Source organism: Mytilus galloprovincialis, chromosome 12 (genome assembly GCF_965363235.1).
Source record: "Mytilus galloprovincialis chromosome 12, xbMytGall1.hap1.1, whole genome shotgun sequence".
Lineage (NCBI taxonomy): Eukaryota > Metazoa > Mollusca > Bivalvia > Mytilida > Mytilidae > Mytilus > Mytilus galloprovincialis.
The window spans coordinates 33132781-33152211 of NC_134849.1; the positions used below are offsets into that span (position 1 = coordinate 33132781).

At 32.5% G+C, this 19431-nt stretch overlaps 1 protein-coding gene and 2 long non-coding RNA genes across 6 annotated transcripts in view; 2 read left to right on the plus strand and 1 right to left on the minus strand.

Moving 5' to 3' along the window:
* Window positions 1-8622, plus strand: part of LOC143055568 (protein FAM167B-like) — a 29690-nt gene extending 21068 nt beyond the window's left edge. For all 4 annotated transcript variants that reach the window (XM_076228725.1, XM_076228724.1, XM_076228723.1 and 1 more), the window contains exons 2-3: window positions 5259-5838; window positions 7123-8622. In XM_076228725.1, coding sequence (XP_076084840.1) covers window positions 5326-5838; window positions 7123-7374 — 765 coding nt within the window. In that variant the 5' untranslated portion in view covers window positions 5259-5325 and the 3' untranslated portion in view covers window positions 7375-8622. The remainder of the gene's footprint in view (window positions 1-5258; window positions 5839-7122) is intronic.
* A 5607-nt stretch (window positions 8623-14229) lies between these two features.
* LOC143055572 (uncharacterized) lies at window positions 14230-16097 on the plus strand. Its single transcript, XR_012972090.1, has 2 exons — window positions 14230-14378; window positions 15593-16097. It is a non-coding gene; the product is annotated as an uncharacterized LOC143055572 (long non-coding RNA).
* Window positions 16098-16404: 307 nt separating this feature from the next.
* Window positions 16405-18393, minus strand: LOC143055571 (uncharacterized). The gene is made up of 3 exons (XR_012972089.1): window positions 18068-18393; window positions 17204-17303; window positions 16405-16482 (listed from the first exon to the last, which is right to left on the minus strand). It is a non-coding gene; the product is annotated as an uncharacterized LOC143055571 (long non-coding RNA).
* Window positions 18394-19431: the final 1038 nt, after the last annotated feature.

Sequence of the window (19431 nt, forward strand, 5' to 3'; positions counted from 1 at the left end):
AGGATCATTCAAACTTGTTAATGTTTTACTGTATCTACAGTTACAATTATTCCGATGCGCAAATATAGGCACACCCTCTCTCTCTCCCTCTCTCAGATTAAATAGTTCTGTTCTATTTCTTTTTAATATGATAACAAAGTGTCAATTGTATTTTGATAAACTGTAAGTAAAGTTGTAAAAAGTCTTTTTAACATTTAGTAGGGATATCATCGGCGATCGGTCAATTACAAAATTAAGATATAGAATGAGGAATGAAATGTAAAATTATGCTGTTGTTATAAAAGTTATTAAAAATTTCATTATAACATTTAGTGGGGATATCATCGGCAATCGGACAATAACAAACTTAAACTATAAAATGTAGAATGAAATGTAAATTATGCTATTGTTATATACAAATTTTCTTTTGACAATACATAATTCTATTCAATAAGAGTAAAATTGTGAATAACCAAAGACATTATTTTGATTCGACACTATCATTACTGCTTTTAATATAATATACCGACGTGCCAGTACGTTGCTACTCTTCATAGTGCTGAAAGATAACTTTTTTTTCCTTTTTCCTATTTATTTATTATAATGATTAAATGAACAATCATTTTAAGTCATTTATAAACTGAAATTATATGTCCTTAATATATGTCCTGATGTACTTGGACATATTTTGAGCGTTTACTTTTTTTCCATTGCAAATTTAGGTTATGTTTAAATAGCATACATAATTACAGACTTCTTCAATTGCAAACCTATTGCACTAAGACTTAGTTTTGATATCGAAACCAGGTTTTTCATAAATGGCTAGTCTTATTTCAACAGCATAAGATGGAAGTTTAAAAGGAATCTGATGTACAGTAGTTGTCGTTTGTTTATGTAGTTCATACGTGTTTCTCGTTTCTCGTTTTTATATAGATTGGTTTTCCCGTTTGAATGGTTTTACATCACTAATTTTGAGACCCTTTATAGCTTGTTGTTCGATGTGAGCCAAGGCTCCGTGTTGAAGGGCGTACCTTGACCTATAATGGTTTACTTTTATAAATTGTTATTTGGATGGATAGTTGTCTCATTGGCACTCATACGACATCTTCCTACATCTATCTTATCAAATAAAGAAATAAAACAGGTCTTTAAATATAATAACTTTGTAATTGATATTTATAAATGTATCATTTTAGTACATATTTTCTAATTTTTTATTAGCGGACCCCTTATACGTTTGTAGGCACCTCCCATTTTGAAAATCACAAATCCCTCAGAGACGGAATGCTAAATTACATAATACAGTTAAATATCTTTGTAATTTGATCATAAACTTCCAGTGTCATTTTAACATGGTGAAAATGAAGTTGTTAGAAATTTTTATCATAGATTGAGTTATTATTTCATCGTCAATCTGACATTTCAAAAACATATAATATAGAGAGGTTGATAGAATCGTTGATACTTTAAAGATAGCACCTGTTTAAATAAAGTCAGATCATCTACATATATTCAAGATTTATAATTTCACACTTGATTATGTAATTTGAAATGCAGAAAATGTAAATATAACTGCATGATAATGAATTGCACTGCATGTCTTATCGCCTTTTTGTAATACTTTCTATCTTATATAATTTCCCGAGAATCATTCACACTTATTAATGTTTAGCTGTATCTTTAGTTACAAATGTTCCTATCTAAAAATGATAGCACCTCATCCAAATACTTCACGAGTTTTAAACATCCCCGTCTTAATCATGCATTGACTATCTATCTATGACCATCTATAGAATATACTAAACGATGAAGACGGAGTGCCAGTATAGAGTTACTGTTCATTATTCTAAAAAATACCTTTCTTGTGTTTTTATACGACCGTAAAAAATTTTAAAAAATTTGATCGTATATTGGTATGTCGTCGTCGTCGTCGTCCTCGTCGTCCGAAGACATTTGGTTTTCGCACTATAACTTTAGTATAAGTAAATAGAAATCTATGAAATTTAAACACAAAGGTTTATGACCACAAAAGAAAGGTTGGAATTGATTTTGGGAGTTTTGGTCTCAACAGTTTAGGAATAAGGGGCCAAAAAGGGCCCAAATAGGCATTTATCTTTGTTTTCGCACAATAACTTTAGAATAAGTAAATAGAAATCTATGAAATTTTAACACAAGGTTTATGACCACAAAAGGAAGGTTGGGATTGATTTTGGGAGTTTTGGTCCCAACAGTTAGTTTAGGAATTAGGGGCCAAAAGGGTCCAAAATTAAACTTTGTTTGATTTCATCAAAAATTGAATTATTGGGATTCTTTGATATGCTGAATATAACCATGTATTTAGATTTTGTGTATTGGACCATAATAGGTAACTGTCCAATTTAAAAATTTTAAGTTTTTTAGTTTAAGTTCTTAGACCACATTCATGCTGTGTCAGAAACCTATGTGTCAACTATTTAATCACAATCCAAATTCAGAGCTGTATCAAGCTTGAATGTTGTGTCCATACTTGCCCCAACTGTTCAGGGTTCGACCTCTGCGGTCATATAAGCTACGCCCTGCTAAGCATCTGGTTCCTATTTATACTGATAAATCACAAGCAGAGGTATCAACCCATGCATTGATATAAAAAATTAAAACAGCACGTTATAAATTTTATGCGTCCGACGCATTTCTAGTATTTGAGTACATTGTTTAAATTTGGACTGACAGGTTCCTTTTATTTTGTTGGGAGTTCCTCTCTTTTTTAAAATTCCTAAATTCACCTCTCTTTCATGTATAAAAAGAGAAATTTTAAAAGATAGAATATAAAGAGAGAAGTACAATATTAACCATGTAATCATTGAAAACTTTACACTATCCAGAAGAAGATAATGTGTGCTAATGGTCATATGAATTGCCGAAATGGTGTGATTTTCGAATTTTCACAAGTGGCCTGGTTTCCGTGTTTTCTTGTTTTATCACTCTCTCTCGTGTGGGAAACTCAAAAAGAAAAGTTTGGAACATTGATTTGTGGTTTCATCGGCAATCAAACAATTATAAAACATAAATGTATAAAGAGTGGAATTAAATGTTATCCATGTTATCATTGACACTTTACATATATCACCTGTTTATACAAACTAAGATCATCTTCATATCTCCAAGATTTATAATTTCACACCTAGTTATGTAATTTCAAATGTTCAAAATGAAAATATAACTGCATGATAATAAATATAACTACAGATTAATCAATAAAACTACATGTTTTAAGGCTTTTTAAAACTCTCTATTCTATATCATATTTCACGAATCATTTATATTAAATGTACAAAGTCTTGATGTATCTATATTTATAGAATAGAAACACTACACTTAGAAAAAGACCAGTCATTCTGTATGAAGAAATTTTTTCATTTTTATAGCGTTTTATACATTTTAGAGACTATGAAATAATGAAGCCTAAAGGGCAAATACGTGAAGGGAGATAATTGAGGGTCGCTTATTATGACACAAAATGTGTTATGTTAGTACAACATTCTAATTTCTGACTGACATGCTGACAGGACTCTTATATTTTAGTTTTCCTCTCTCACATGATAAACATAAGAAATTTCTAATACTGAGATTGGTTTTCATCGTCGATTTGACATTTACAAAAATGAAATATAAAGAGTTAAAGGGAAATGTAATCATTGAAACTTTTATTATATCAACTGTTGAAACCAAATCAGGATCATCTACATATACTGAAGATTTTTCATTTCATACCTGATTATGTAATTCGAAATGCACAAAATTGAAAATACAACTGCATGATAATGAATAGAACCGCATGTTTATTTTTATTTTGCAATACTAATGATAGTTTAGAACCTTTTAATATTGTGCTGTATCTACAGTTACAAAAATTCTGCATGAATCTGCAAATGTTGGCGCATCATCCAAATATTTCACGGGTTTTAAACATCACTGTGATCTGTTATATTTTAAAGAGAAAATATCGATAATAATAATTGATGAAGATGAAGTGCCAGTGTAGTGTTACTGTTCAAATGCTAGAACATACTTCCCTTCCTCTTTTTCTTTCTAAGACGTTTTATTTGTTTGATATATTGTATAGTGTCTGTTTACAAAATAATGTCAAGCATTTGCTGGTTTCGGACCAAAGTTGAATTGGTGGAGCCTCTGGCCTTTGTTAGTCTTGTATGAATTTTAATTTTAGTTTCTTGTGTATAATTCGGAGTTTAGTATGACGTCCATTATCCCTGAACTAGTAACATATTTGTTTAGAGGCCAGCTGAAGGACTCCTCCGGGTGCGGGAGTTTCTCGCTGCATTAAAGACCCATTGGTGGCCTTCGGCTGTTGTCTGTTCTATGGTCGAGTTGTTGTCTCTTTGAAACATTCCCCATTTCCGTTCTCAATTTTATATACAAGTTTTGCTTAATAGAGTTGGTACCTTAAGTAAATCATAAAAAGCACATGAATTGATTTCATTGACAGTTCCAGTTACTTCTGGTCACACTCTTCCAGTTGAGATGACCAACGGTTTTGACTTATTAAGGAGGTAGACTTAGGTTAAGGGAAATAACTCTTAAAATCATCAGTACGTTTGTGTCAACCATTTTCAAAATATATTCTAAGCTTCTAGGTTACATAGATTATTTTCAATCTGTTTCAGGTAAATGCTTAAAATACATTGATGAACTTGACTTTTACAAACGCTTAACTGATTTAAAGAGTTATCTCCCTGAACCAAGGTCTTCCCCCTTAAAGTGTAGGACATCTTATATCGTCGAACAGAATACCTCTTTTAATTGGAATGTAAAAGCAACGCTGTTAAAAACCTTGACCTTTCCAAACAATGAGATTCAAAGTATTAAAGAATAGAAAGAAAAAATACCTTAACTGTGAAAAAATACAGAAATGACAATCTGTCCACGCTTCGATTCAAATGTGCACAGTTCAATTCAGATGTGCTTCTGGAACAACGACATTTGAGAAGCCGAACAGGTGAAATGCAAAAAAAAAAACAGCATTTAACTTGTTATGCATTGTGCGCAATGTCATTGTGATTTGTCTTTTATTTCCGTTTTCAGTATATACCTAGTTTTATGGCTTGCTAAACCTCTCAAACTAATTACTATGGTATTGGTTGGATTGATATCATACCATGGAAAGTAAATTGTCACACATTACTGGTTGTAAATATTGCTTTACAACTATACTTATATTTAGATAATAATTGATCCACTCCTCTAACTTCTATTTTCATTTGTTTTTATTGTTTCTCTTGCAGACTTATTGATTGTTATCTAATCGAAGCAATGAAAGCGTTTGCTGTTGATAAAAGATGATCATTTTCGATGTTACATGTACCGCCACCAAACAAAAAGGAAAGTACTAACATGAAAGAATACCGTCGACCGTCGTTGTCTGTTATCGATGAAAAAGGAAGTGACGATGATTTCGTTATACCAGCCATTAAGGTTTCAAGTTGTGACGATCTGGATCAGAACAGAAATGAAAGATTTAGCTCATTAAATGGACTCTTATCTACTTTTCATTCAGAAGGAGATTCATTAAAACCAGGTAGTGATCTGATAAAGAGTCATAGGGAATCATTTCAGTTCGGTTGTGATTCGGTAAAATCCGGAAGTGATTCCGATTTGTCACGATTAAAACATACCGCACAGAGACTCAACTTAGGAACAAGAAGACCTAGTTACGTTGAGTGGCAGGAAAAATATATGAATCGATCAAGACGTCGGTCGAAACCGGAACTTGTGACAGATCCCGATTTAAGCGGGAAAGACACTTTAACTGTAGAACGTAAAGAAAAAATTAATCAAGCATTGGACTGGTTACGGGAGGAACTGGTAAGTTGTTTTTCTATATTTCGTTTGAACGATATATCTTCAGGGTTTTGTCACATAATAAATTAAAAAAAGAGGGAGGTGTCATGGACAGGTAAAACAAACTGATGTCAATAATTAAGGAATGTGCGTTTAGGCTAACAAATCACTTATACAAGAGGGGCAAAAGATAACAGAGGGACAGTCAAACACGTAGATCGAAAATTAACTGACAACGCGATGGCTAAAAAATAAAATGACAAACAGACAAATAATAGTACACAAGACAGAACATAGAAAACTAAATACTAAGCAACACGTTTGTTTTTGTCCCTATTGGTCTTTAATCAAAACTGGGTTTTGGAAGAAAATTTAAAAAAAACTTGAGTACATGTTTTACTGTAAATAACAAAGCTGTAGTATAAACAACAGATATGCGTATTGGTAACTGATATACAAAGATTCAGTTCCGTTATTCATCTACATTTGTGTGTATATTCCATGCAAACAATTACATGCAGTACACGTAATCAAAATGAAAAATTGAATTGTGTGCTGTCACATATACTTTTGCGATACGTTTAACAAAATGGTATGTTCGAAACAACATAAAATTGACAAATATACATGGTAATTTCAAATCATTTAAACCACAGGAATGCGTAAATATTTAGACTTTTGTTTTCCTAAAGTGACATTTCTCTCTTTATTTAATCTCGAAATGTGTCTTATTTTACTGTTTATTTCATAAACAGTCAATACTTGGGGTAGTTCTTTTGATCTTGTTTTGTTAGATCAATGAAATATAACATCCATTTACCGTACACTTGGTATCATTTAAGCCATGCTGACAGCATATACATGGATATATAATCACTTAATCTTGATGTATCTTGCTCAAATCATACATTTCAAGATTAAATAGAAACCTCATTAAAAAAACAAGCTTTCTTCGTTTTTATATTAACGTAGGTGCATGTCATTTGCAGCAGTTATCCTAATGTACTTATAACCATTAGGAATTTGTTGTTTCGTAGCTATCTAGAAAGCAGCTAAGAAATCCAGATTAGAAGTACACTTTATGATAAAAATGTATTGAGTGATGTGTTCTTCAAATAATGGTGCTGCTACAATGCTTAAACTTGAACGTTACCAGTAAATTGCCCCTCCCTACTTTTCAGTCTATCACACCTTCGCCACTACATTGTTAATAATGTACACAAGATACAAACGATATATCCGTTTATCAACCTCTTAATAAAATATGCTATAAATTCATTACTTAAACTACAGCAATTTTATTTTTAGCATGAAATGAGATCACAGGACCAAGAATTAGCACGAACATTATTAACATTGCGACAGGATATCAATCAGTTAAAATTAAAAAGAAGTTACGAAGAGCACAAGGACATGTTAGAGGGCGTGAAATGTGAAATGGAGGATGTCCAGGAAATGAAAGACATTTGCGATCTACCAATCGATACACCGGAGAATCCACTCAAAAGACTTGGGGTTACGCCCATGAATATATCATCAAGACGATTTTCTATATTTTAGTCAAATTTAAACCTATTGTTAATTACAGCGCATAGGTTAGTGAAACATATGTCTGCAAGCCCCGCCCAACGTGATATATGTAGATAGTTAATTTGAATATATTATACTCGAAAGATGTTTATTTCAACATTTTATTCGCAGATGTAGATAGAAAAGGAATATTAAAATGATCTCGTTAAATATTTATAGTGCAAAGATCTAAAAAAAATATGTAACTGACCACTGAGCATTTTTAAAGACCATGAAATGTATTCCTCTCTTTTTCAAAAGTAGGTATGAACGGTTTTTGATGGCATGTAACAGTTCGAAATGTGATCGGTCAACGAATTAAGTCTTCATTTAATAAACAGATTTAGTCCGCTCTTCTGGTAGAACTTCGTATGTACATCGCCATTAAAAAAATATATAAAAGAAGAAGTCGTTTTACTACCGTTCATATGTATTTTGTAGAATTTCTCGGACTATATTACAAGGGGCAAGCAATTCAAGCATATTTGGACGAAAAACAAAACTTTACAAAACACAAAAAGAATTGCAATGTTTCAGAGATACATGGTAGTTTTGATTGTGACTGATACAAAAAGAGGACAAGTGGGTTAAATCAAGCTGTGAAATCTAGCTTTTAAACATCCCTCTGATTCACCCTTCGTGAGTAGATTTTGAAATATGTCTTTTCATCTGAACCTGGACCATTGGGATCAACGTCTCTGTTTGACTGAACGGTTTTATACTGCATGAAAGCCAAGCGCCTGCCTTCCTTCGTAAGCAATAGTTACACTGCCTGGCTTAAATAAAACAAAAGTTACTCAGGGCTATCATTGAGTGCGAAACTATTAAAGTTTATATGTGCTTTTCCAGTCCGTTGAGAAGATGTACATATTTAGACAGTTGACCTGCAAGTCTATAACTTGTAAGCATGGAAGTAAAGTATACGTCCATGGTGTGAGTAAGCAGTTAGGTCCATTCGTCTCAACTCGGCCGATTCCGTACCCTCTTAAAAAGAGAGTAGCGGATTCTACCGAGGATTGCCGAATGCAGTTAGGTCTTGTATGATTGGCAATGATCTCCATAGAGGATGTTTGTCATTTGTATGGATGCATGCCAATAAACAGGAGATTGTTATGTCTATCCGTTAGCGCCATATGGTGTTTTCTTGAAATTTAAATATTGAAGTAATTTTATGTTATAAAGATACCTCTTGTCTCTATATGATTAACATGTTATACAAAATAAAGCATTTATTCTGGATTTTCTACTTTCACTGAAGCCCCTTTAAAAATCCATTAAAGAGAGGCGGAAGATGTCAGAGGTTCGGAAGGGTAAGCAGGTTCTGTTCCACATGTGGCACCCGTCCGCTATGTTGCTTATGTAATTACAAACCCAGTATGTAGTCTAACTCGGTAGGTCACGTTCGTGAAAAGGTCACGGGATTGTAGTTACGACACAAGGAACATATCCGATATCATCTGTGAAATGGATATTCCCTAACTGTCAATCAATTCATGTTGGCGTCCGTAAAATGTACGAAGGAATGATTTCAAATTCACTATTTGGAACTCTTGGATTAATAGCTTTCTTGTGAGCAGCAACCTTCTACCAAAGAAATCATGATAAAAAACAGAAGCCCGGGAATATCTTATCAGTTTGGTGATATATACTCCGCATGCAGGCGCTGCTGACATGTTGCTACAGAAATGAATAGTTCACAATTGGGACGCTTAAATGATGTTTTTTGTCGTTAAGTTTTGTTTTCAACCAAACCTCATTGTCAATATTTAATGCAAGTCAAGATATGAGGCAGACTTTAATGTATCTGTTGTATCCTTTATCTCTAATTCGATAGAATAGATCCGTTCAACAGTCACTAAATGTTGAATTATTTAGTAAGAGAAAATCATCAATATAGCGGAAAGTAAAGTTAAAGGATATTGCTAACTTCTTTTCTTTCTACGTAAGAAGTTCTTGTATGAAGTCAGCTTCATAAAAATAAAGCAACAATCCGGCAAGAAGAGGGGCACGCTTGGTTTCCATGGGAATGCCGATAGTATGATAAAACACGTCCTTCAAACGTAACATAAACCAAAAAACAATCGGAGATATATTTGACAGTGTGTTTCATTAAAAAAATGTTTTTAAAACAGCAGGGATTTATAATATAATTATTATAGTAATAGAAAAGCTGTGTTGATTGATTAGCATTTATTTGATAGACTTATATTTATAAGTTATAAGTAAGCCTTGTCCTTGGGTCTATGTGAGAGTTTTCTATAAATTAGTTTTCATCGCCTGTCCTTCGCAATCCGTCGTTCGTTTTCTTATTATAAAATATTCAGCCCTTAAACTAATAGGCAAATTCAAGTAAAATATTTACAAAAAACTATTCTAGGACCATCTAGTTTAAGATATACGTCTAATGATCCTGCTCAACGATCAACTGGCATAACATTCACCACTAAACATAGACCATTTTGGAAAATGTTGGAAAGCGGATTTTCAAAATGAATAGCCTGTACTTACAAGAGTTGAAGAAAAAAACTACAATCGTTGCATAAGCTAACCGGAGGAAAAATTCTGAAACATAAAATGAGTGAAACAGTTGTGTACCAAAATAAAAATTGAATATTCGCACGACGAAGACCCCAATAAAAAAAATATAAACAAGAGGGAAATGAATTGTTAACCCTCAAAAAGTGAGTCTACCCCTCCCCCAAGAATATCGTATGGTCGTCTCGTTATCTTGACGACTTTTACCGGGTATACAGATAAAGAGAAAAACTGTAAATATAACACAACTATCAACATTACATGATCTACAAATAAGTGTACTCGTTTACTCGTTAGCTATCATCAGTTGATTCTTCATAGGTTGAATTATGATTTTTACTCATTTTTGTTTTACGGGGATTATATCTGATGACGTGAATCTTAAAAATGTAAACTTGTGACAACATAGCAATATTTTAGACATATACTCAAGTCATTATTGCAGAACTCGTTTGATAGCTGATTCCTTGGAGGAATTACAACCCTTGAATGGCGATTTTATCCATGATTTGTGTTTTTGCCGAAAATCGAAAGCATATAATATTAATAGAGAGAAACTTATAGTGAACATGGTTAGAAGACCAACATTTACAAATAGTTAAAATAAGTCAACTAAGGGACACAATTGTTATAATTAAATATTTGAGTAATCGTCCTTGAATGGTGATTTTGTATTACACATTTTGGTGGGTCTTTATAGACATGAAACTAACAGTAGAAAGACAAAAACTGTAAATAGCAAACATGATGAGCAGAACAAGATCTACATACGATTTGTAATGGCAAAAACTCGTCATTACGTAAGGGACGACATCAAAAGATCGATGTAGGATAAAAAACTTAAATCAAATAGCTTGGGGTGGGGAGGGGGTGGGGGTCAACATTGCTGCAAGTTTTGTTAATCTAAAATCGATTTTACATATTTCCCTATTGGTCAATCAATTTTCCCAAATTAAGTTAAGAGGGGGGTGTGGGGGTCAGTGAAAAAACTATGTGAATTACGTTTTTTATCCTTCATTGAACTTTTGATGTCGTCCCTAATGTCAAAACCATGTTAAGATTGACAAGACAAACTATCATCAAGTAATAATAAACCAACATAAAGTAATATCAGAGTCCCACATAAGACAGCTGTGGCGTTCTATATTCAAGTTATTGTACTTGACGATTTCTACAATTATTTAGTTTAACGTATTTTTTAGTAGACTATTGTGTATTATTCTGTGGTTCGACGAAAAGGTGGCCGTACGTACGGTTGTCTGTTATAAAATATTTTTTCTCATATATATAAAGAAGTGAAATCAATTGGTATACTTTTTTTTTTTTTTTTTTTTTTTTTTTTTTTTTTTTTTTCTTATGCTTTTTGTGTTTTTATTATCTTTTCAATGTTTAATCACGGTGCGTTAACACCGGTAGTTGAACATGGATAATACTTAGTGCGTGCGTCTTTAGTGAGACAATGATTGAAAAATTTGGCGAAGACCCCAGCTCAAATGCGTTATTTCATTCCTAATTTTAAAAAAAGACATGTTATCTAAAGATTTTACCAATAAGAGGAAATTTATGTTTCTATGGTTGAAAAAACAAACACGGGATCAACAGTTTAAATTTTAATTACGCACGTATATAATTATTTCAATTAGTTTCGTATCATCAATTAAAACTGCGTGATAACAGGTGTTGAAATAAGGCCATCTGATAAAATTTAAACCACACGGTCGGTAATATGATAAAATCTACTAATTTAACTAAACAGAAATAGTGTAGCAAACTATTTCATTCAAATAGGTCACGATAATATAAAAACCATAATACTAACACACTTTTTTAGACTATGATTGGACGGGGTCGTCGTTTTGTACGTCAGGAATTTCTATTGCACTTGATAAAGCTCCTATAGACAATAACTGTTTAGTGTCTTTAAATATCAGACACAAACAATATACAGAATTAATTGCAGGATAAAGACAATAACAGTTTAGTGTCTTTAAATATCAGCTGTATTTGTACGAGGCTAGGAAACAAGGTGTATGCGAGCTTTTAGCGAGCTACTACACCTGTTTCGAGCCGAGTTGATATTTAAAGACACTAAACAGTTATTGTCTTTATCCTGCAATTAATTCTGTATATTGTTTGTGTCTTGAAAGACACAAAAACTAACATATTTAACATTTATTTTCGATTTGTAATCCCTTGAGGCCCGCGTAGTAATATCAAAATCACACATTACTCTGAAGACGGGTTCGCCAAAAAAGAATCTCGAATGGTCAACAATAATACATCGCTCAAGGTGAATAATTATCTATTTTAACATAACAACTAATGTCAACAGTAAAAACAAATAACAAAACATTGTCAAATTTGAAACAGAAGTGTACGAGTTGTCCTACGCTTCAGACTTGACATTCACTAAACATGCATGCTGAAATTGACATGGTTGATTTTGTAACACAATCATACACATTCATGTTTTGAAATCGACAATTGTCATCGTCATTGGAATGCAACTGGAATACACATTCTGAGGTCACACAGGTTCAAACAAAACTCAGTCCGGCAGTGGGCGGAGCTTTAAAGCGATATTTGTATAGTATACAGATACAGCATAGCGATATCTGTAGGGCTGTATCTGTATAGTACGACACCCAATTGCAGGATAAATATATCTATACATATAACAGATATATGGGATCATGTATAACTGGGCAACAAACTTGGGAATAAGATTGACCGCAAAAGTCCTCTCATGTTGTCTAATGAATAATCGCTACCTTTGTTCCTAGGCAAAAAAGGATTTTTTTTTGTTTGATAATTGTTTATTTCTTAAATTCTTGAAAATAAATAATTTCTTTTTGAATTAATAGGAATCTTAATCAGCAGTTTGTGGACATTAAGGGGTGTGTCGATCCGGTATGTAATTGAAAAATTCTCGTTATTTTATTTTAAAAAAGTAAAAAAAAAAATTTTATTTGTCCATAGTAGATCATAGTAAAAAATATGGTTTTATGTCACTCTCATCTCTATAAATAAGAAGGAAGACCGTGGAGGTTTTAAATTTCCGATCCTTTATATAGAAGAGGGTCTGGATAGGGGGTCTGTTATTCTGTAAACATTTAATTTCCACCCCTTTTTTTTCTCTAATCTTCATGAAATTAACCCCTTTTTCTCTAATCTTCAAAAAATTAGACCACGCATTTCTCTAATCTTCATTTTTTTGCCCGTTAATCTCTAATTTTAAGGTCATCACTCTTTAATCATTTAACCCCATCCTAACCCTCATAGAACACATTGAGTTCTTGTTGCTTGTTTTCTCTTCGAGTAGAATTCATTACAAAATAAACTGGAAATTTTAGCAAAAAGTAAAATTACAAAAATACTTTACTCCGAGGAAAATTCAAAACGGAAAGTCCCTAATCAAATAGCAAAATCATAAAACACATCAAACGAATGGACAACAACTGTCATATTCCTGACTTTGTACAGACATTTTCAAATGACATTCTATCAATCGTAAACAAATTGAATCATGTAAGTAACTTCCATTTTGTATCAATAAGGCCTCTTTCTTGTTTTCTCTATCGGTAGAATTCATTACAAAATTAACAGGACAGTCATTATCAAGCTAATCATATACAAATTGAATCATGTTAGTTACTTCCATTTATGCATCAATTCATTCGGCAATCCTCGGTAGAATCCACTACTCTCCACCTGATAAGGGTATGGAATCGGCCGAGTTGAGACGAATGGTATCAAATAAGATCGTTCTGATCTCAGTTACCTCCCATTGCACACAAAATAACCAAGATGAAAGTTTTTTTCATCTGAAGCAATGATGTTTAAAATATGTAAGATTTTTTTTAGGTGGATGGCACAAAAAGTGCACCTCTTAGTCTAACTATATTGATATTCGAAACCATCATCGTATTTTAACATTGTATGAGCTTTGCGCATTGTTATTGTCACACAATGGAGTCCTACGTGTAACATCTTTGTACTTTGGTCTTACACAAATCTCCTTTATTTTACTTTTTAATTTGGTCATTTGTATAACGTGACTTGCTATGGACCGTACAATTATTTCTTAAACAATTTTTCCTTTCACATTAATACAGTTGAGAGATGTACTGTATTAGCTGAATAGCAAATATATAAACACAAGCACAAGACATTGTGTAATTAAAAAAACACATGTTTTGGGGCAATAACTAAATGTAACATTACAGCTACAAACAATTTTCTATAATTTTATGAGATGACCTGGTCATTTGAAAATAGTCATTTCCTTTTTAGATAAAATTGTAACACGATGGACGGGTATATGCAATAAGTATATCTTTTTATAATTGGATTTAGTATGTTTGATTTAATTTGTACCTGAACAATTAGAAATAAATTATGATTTTGAATGTCTATGCAATAAGCTAGGACAAGAAGCAGTTGATCAACGAACATTTGCGGTAAGTCGAACATTATGTTTTTGCTTAACAATTTTTTTTTTTTTTTTTTTTTATATTAAATATTGTTTAATGTGTATGGTAAACGATAATTTATTTATGAAATGAAAGCAATTTAGGAGGGATTGGATTCCGCTGTAAATTTACTGACGTCAAATATTCATATACATTGATGCTTTCTGTAATTCGCCTTTAAATGATAAGAAAAATCTCTATTTACGCTTAATGTACCGTTAACTCTATTTTTTTTTAGCTCAAAGTCAGTAGTTGTCTGTTTGTGACTGTCATTTCTGTTTTCGTAAATTGCATTGTATAATTTGACCAGGACAGTTTCCTCTTTTGAGGCCCCTCATGGGGGTGTCCTAGTAATCACATAATCACCATTTTTTTGCCAATATAATCACATAATCATTAAATATTTGCTTATCTTTAGTAATCAAATAATCATAAACTAAAAATACAGTCCTAGGTAATCAAATAATCATGAAATATTTGGCTTAATAATCAAATAATCATTAAAAAAACGGCCAAGTAATCACATAATCAAAAACCCCATGAGGGCCCTCTCTTTTGAAATGTTTCATATTTTTCCTCCAAGTCAGTGCCATCTAAACCTACAGTTGGCTTTACTCTATATATTTTTCATTGTTGGAGGCCGTACGATGACCCAACATGACTTTAATCTTCGTCATTTGAACTCTAGGAGTCAGTTGTGACGAATCATCTTCAATCACACCACATCTGATTATTTTCATATTTGTAAGAATCCGCTTGTATTGATTGGATGACAACATCGTCATTTCCAGGATCACAATTTGTTTTTCTAAAAAAAATTGCAATATTCATTTCTGCGTTGATTGTAAAACCTTTTTCAGTATGAAACACTACTAAACCATTTTTATCCCGCCACATTCTGGATGCAACTGCCCCAATTCCGATTGATGTGGTTTGTTGCGGTATATCAAATTTGTTTTCATATGCTGTTTAGTGCATAAATTAGGCCGTTGATTTTCTTGTTTGAATTGTTATACAGTTTTTCAAGTCGGGACCAATGATATAGCTTGCAAGGCGGTATTGATCTTGCTTATTGTTGAAGGCTGCACGGTTGGCCAATTCCTACATCTACGTCATTTGGTATCAGTTGGGTTGCTGGTTCATTAGAAATCATACCACATCTAATTATTTTACCTTTAAAGTAAATTCATCTATATTTGCAGATACGGCTTTTTGAGCAACTGTAAAAACGTCAATGGGAGTTTTCCAGTGCACTACACACCCACTGCAGTTTATAATAATGTAGACTATTTCCATTGCCTTTAAACCAAAAGTTAATTTATTATAAGTCCCTAAGAAATCAATAGTCTCAGCCTTTCTATAATGCCATAATAATCACATATGCACCGTTTGTTGACGTCATATTAATTGGGCGAGAGTTTTAAAATATCCAACATTTTCTCCATTTTTGATCGTAGTCAATATGATCAAGCAGATATGTATGTTTTAATGCGTTAGATACAAAGTTTTTTACAAGAGATTTTGTGTGCTTAAAAGCCAGTATCTATACCATGAATTATACAAATGGTGGCGAGAGATACCACAGCGATTTTATCTCCTAAGTGGAAAGTAATAAGACAAAATGACAAAACCACTCAACAAAAGACAAACATCAATACATAGAATACAACATAGAAAACGTAAAGACTGAGCAACACAGACCACACCCATTCGTCTCAACTCGGCCGATTCCGTAACCTCATCTAATTCTGATAGAAGGAGAGTAGCGGATTCTACCGAGAATTGCCGAATGAGACCACACCAAAAACCGGGGTGATTCCAGGTGCTGCAGAAGGAATCATATCCTGCGGCGTGTGGCACCCGTCGTGTTGCCCATGTAAGTACAAAACGGAAGTCTTATTCAATACAAAGCTGCCATTTCCATTTCAGAACGATCTATGCAAGACCGGCTTGGACAAAAAAGTGAGCTAACAACTATCCTTATATCGCATAGCATATATATGAAATAATAAAGTCAAATATAAGTATTTTTATTTTATTTGTAACATTTTTTTTTTACATGTCAGTGCTGTGTGGTCTGGCCGTCAATCCCCTGCAAAAAAAAAAAAAAAAATCAATTGTCAAAACTCTTTATATTATAAAAAATAAATGACAATTTAGAAATGTATCACAATCAGAATTAATAGTACAGATGTAAAGATATTTGCGACATTGGAATCAGTTCGAAATCGTAAGAACATTTCTGTTTAAACGAGTAATACCGGAACTGTTTGTAAATGTGGAATTTCCATAACGAGGCTCTTACATTGAAGAATAATAATAAATGTCCATCAGTAGCCTCTAAGATTAATGAAATCTTGTATCGAAAGCTGAATGTTTTAAAAAAATGTAGTTTAAAGAACAGTAATAAAAGCGTTGTTTCTTTCTTTTTTGTGTTGTTTTTTCCCCTGACCATGAACAATCATTGTGTCATGTACTTGATACCCCATACCCTTTGTTTTGCTATAAATAACTGTAATTTTAAATTTTGATTGAACAAAAGTGGAACATGCTACATAAATTCGGCTAAAATATAGATGTGTTTCTGCCGCGGAACCAACTCTACTTCGAAGTTCTCTGCCTGTTTAAGGACTTTTTTTTGGTTAGTCACTGTTGGAAGTCCATACAAATGCAAAACATCTGAGCAAATTGCATGATTATACACCTGGCTATACAATTCAAGACATTTTGTAAAATAAATACAACGCTTTTATTACAAAGTACGTACTTATATTGAAAGTTCGAAGACAAAAATCCATTAATGTTAAACTTACCTATAAGCTGTATATATATATAAAGTTCATTTTACTTTTTAACCAGTTGTGGCTATTGAGGTTCTGTTTGCAAGAAGCAGACCCAAAAGTGCCAGTGGAACTACAAAATAAATATAATAAGTCAGTAATGTTACGAGTATTGTTGCCTCATTAACGTACAGTGGCAAACATTATACACATATTTAGGAACAGTTGTATTTAGAAGCTAATCGTTTATCACTTGTTTATTTTTCATATCTTAAATCCATGCGAAATAATTGTAGTTTTCTTGTATATGTGTAATTTAGAAATAGAAAAAAAAATTATCATCTACAAATATTGATGCCAATATTCTTTATCCCTTACATTTAATATGTTCTTCGTATACAATAATGCCGTTCTAATTTATGGCGCTGCGGTGAGCGACTGATCAAGGTCAATAAAAAAAATCGTAAAATTTCTGTTTTGACACAGATCTTGTGCAAGCTTTGAGATCGAAAAAATAAAAGTGCCATCAATGATAAAATAAGGAGAAAAATAATGCAAAATAGGAGATAAAAGTTAGTGCTAAAATAAAGAGGGGAAAACCCAGATGAATCATGGGAGGTGATGGGAATGGGTGCCAAATAAAAGAGAAAAAGAACGTTGTATTATGGGAAATTAAAGCGAGCCGTCAAAAGAGGAAACACATGTTGCATCATGGGAGAACATCAAAAGTCATAATTTAAGAAAGAAAAACGTTGCAATGTATTTCTTTTGCTTCTTGGCTTTTAACAAGTAAAGAAAATTAAGCAATTTTAGAAGTAAATTAGAATTATTCACACGTTTATATTCGAAGCTCAATGCAGAGATTTAGAATTGTACATAATTATAAAGTATACTTACGAATAAATGACCATTTGTTTGGGTTATTGTAACTTCCAATAAGATATTGGTCGTAGGCCAAACGATTCCTTGCATTTAAAGTAGCAACGGTGTTCGCGTATGTGGACAATGGATAACCTTGACTAACAGTTTGTCCTCCACCGCCATAGGCCCCATAACCACCGCCAAATCCACCTGCGCCTCCCGCTCCAGCTCCACCGCCGAATCCTGTAAAACCATTGACAAGTACTACTGCTAGTACACACGGAACGAGTAAAAACAGTAATTTCTGCATGATGTTAGAATGAACCCCCTATTACTGAGCAGACGATATTTGAGGAGATTGGGTATTTTGCTTCAGACCGAGGTTTTTATACACCGGTTGTCATGGGATTGTTATCCAATCATCCAGGATCGAGGATTGACGCACCACTGGTCACGGAAATAGTGGGGATGTTTTGTAATTTGATGATTGATACACTGGCCGAAATATGATTGACAAATTAGCTGTCATTCATTATATTCCGGGTAAAGCTGAGGTTAATTCTTAATTCTATGTTGTCCTTAATAAATGTGAAATATCCAGAGGGGAATATTTTAGTTCATGCAATCCAATACAGTCATAGCAGTAAAGCTTTTGATAAGTTGATACTTATAAAAACAGGATAATGATACAAATATTGAAAGACATTCTTTTAATTTTTATAGATATGTATCTTGATAAATCGATTTTAATCGTTAGCTACAATAATAAATAAATCTATACAAACTCATGTATTCATATAAATTACATTATGAAAAAAAATAATAAAAAAAGAACAACCATATACATGTATCAATCAATACTATAATAGGACATACGGTTATAGAAACGTGCAAATATCTAGTGATCATACACAAAAAATGCATTTTTATAGTTCGTTCTTATGTTGTACTGTTACACCACTGTCCGAGGTTAGGGTTTAGTTTAGTTTAAACATATTTTATTGTCTAAATGTACAATACACAGCTAATTTTGCATAGGTACTATTTCTGCAATAAAAACTGTAGTACTGGAAATTTACTTTTGATATTCAGTACTATTTTGTTACTTTACAATTATTGTAATATTTAGGTACCTGTATTTAATTAATTTGTACTTGAAATTTAGGTGCTACAGATTTTTGGTTACTACCGTTACATTTTCAGCATTTTGAAAGTTTTTCTATTTCAAATCTCTTAAAATTGTGATTTTCAAACATGGAATATTGTACTATTTCTGTACCAAAATATTTAGTACAAATCAAGTACTGTAAAATACAAGTACCTAAATATTACAATAATTTTAAAGTAAAGAAATAGTACTAAATATTAACAGTAAATTTCCAGTACTACATATTTTTAGT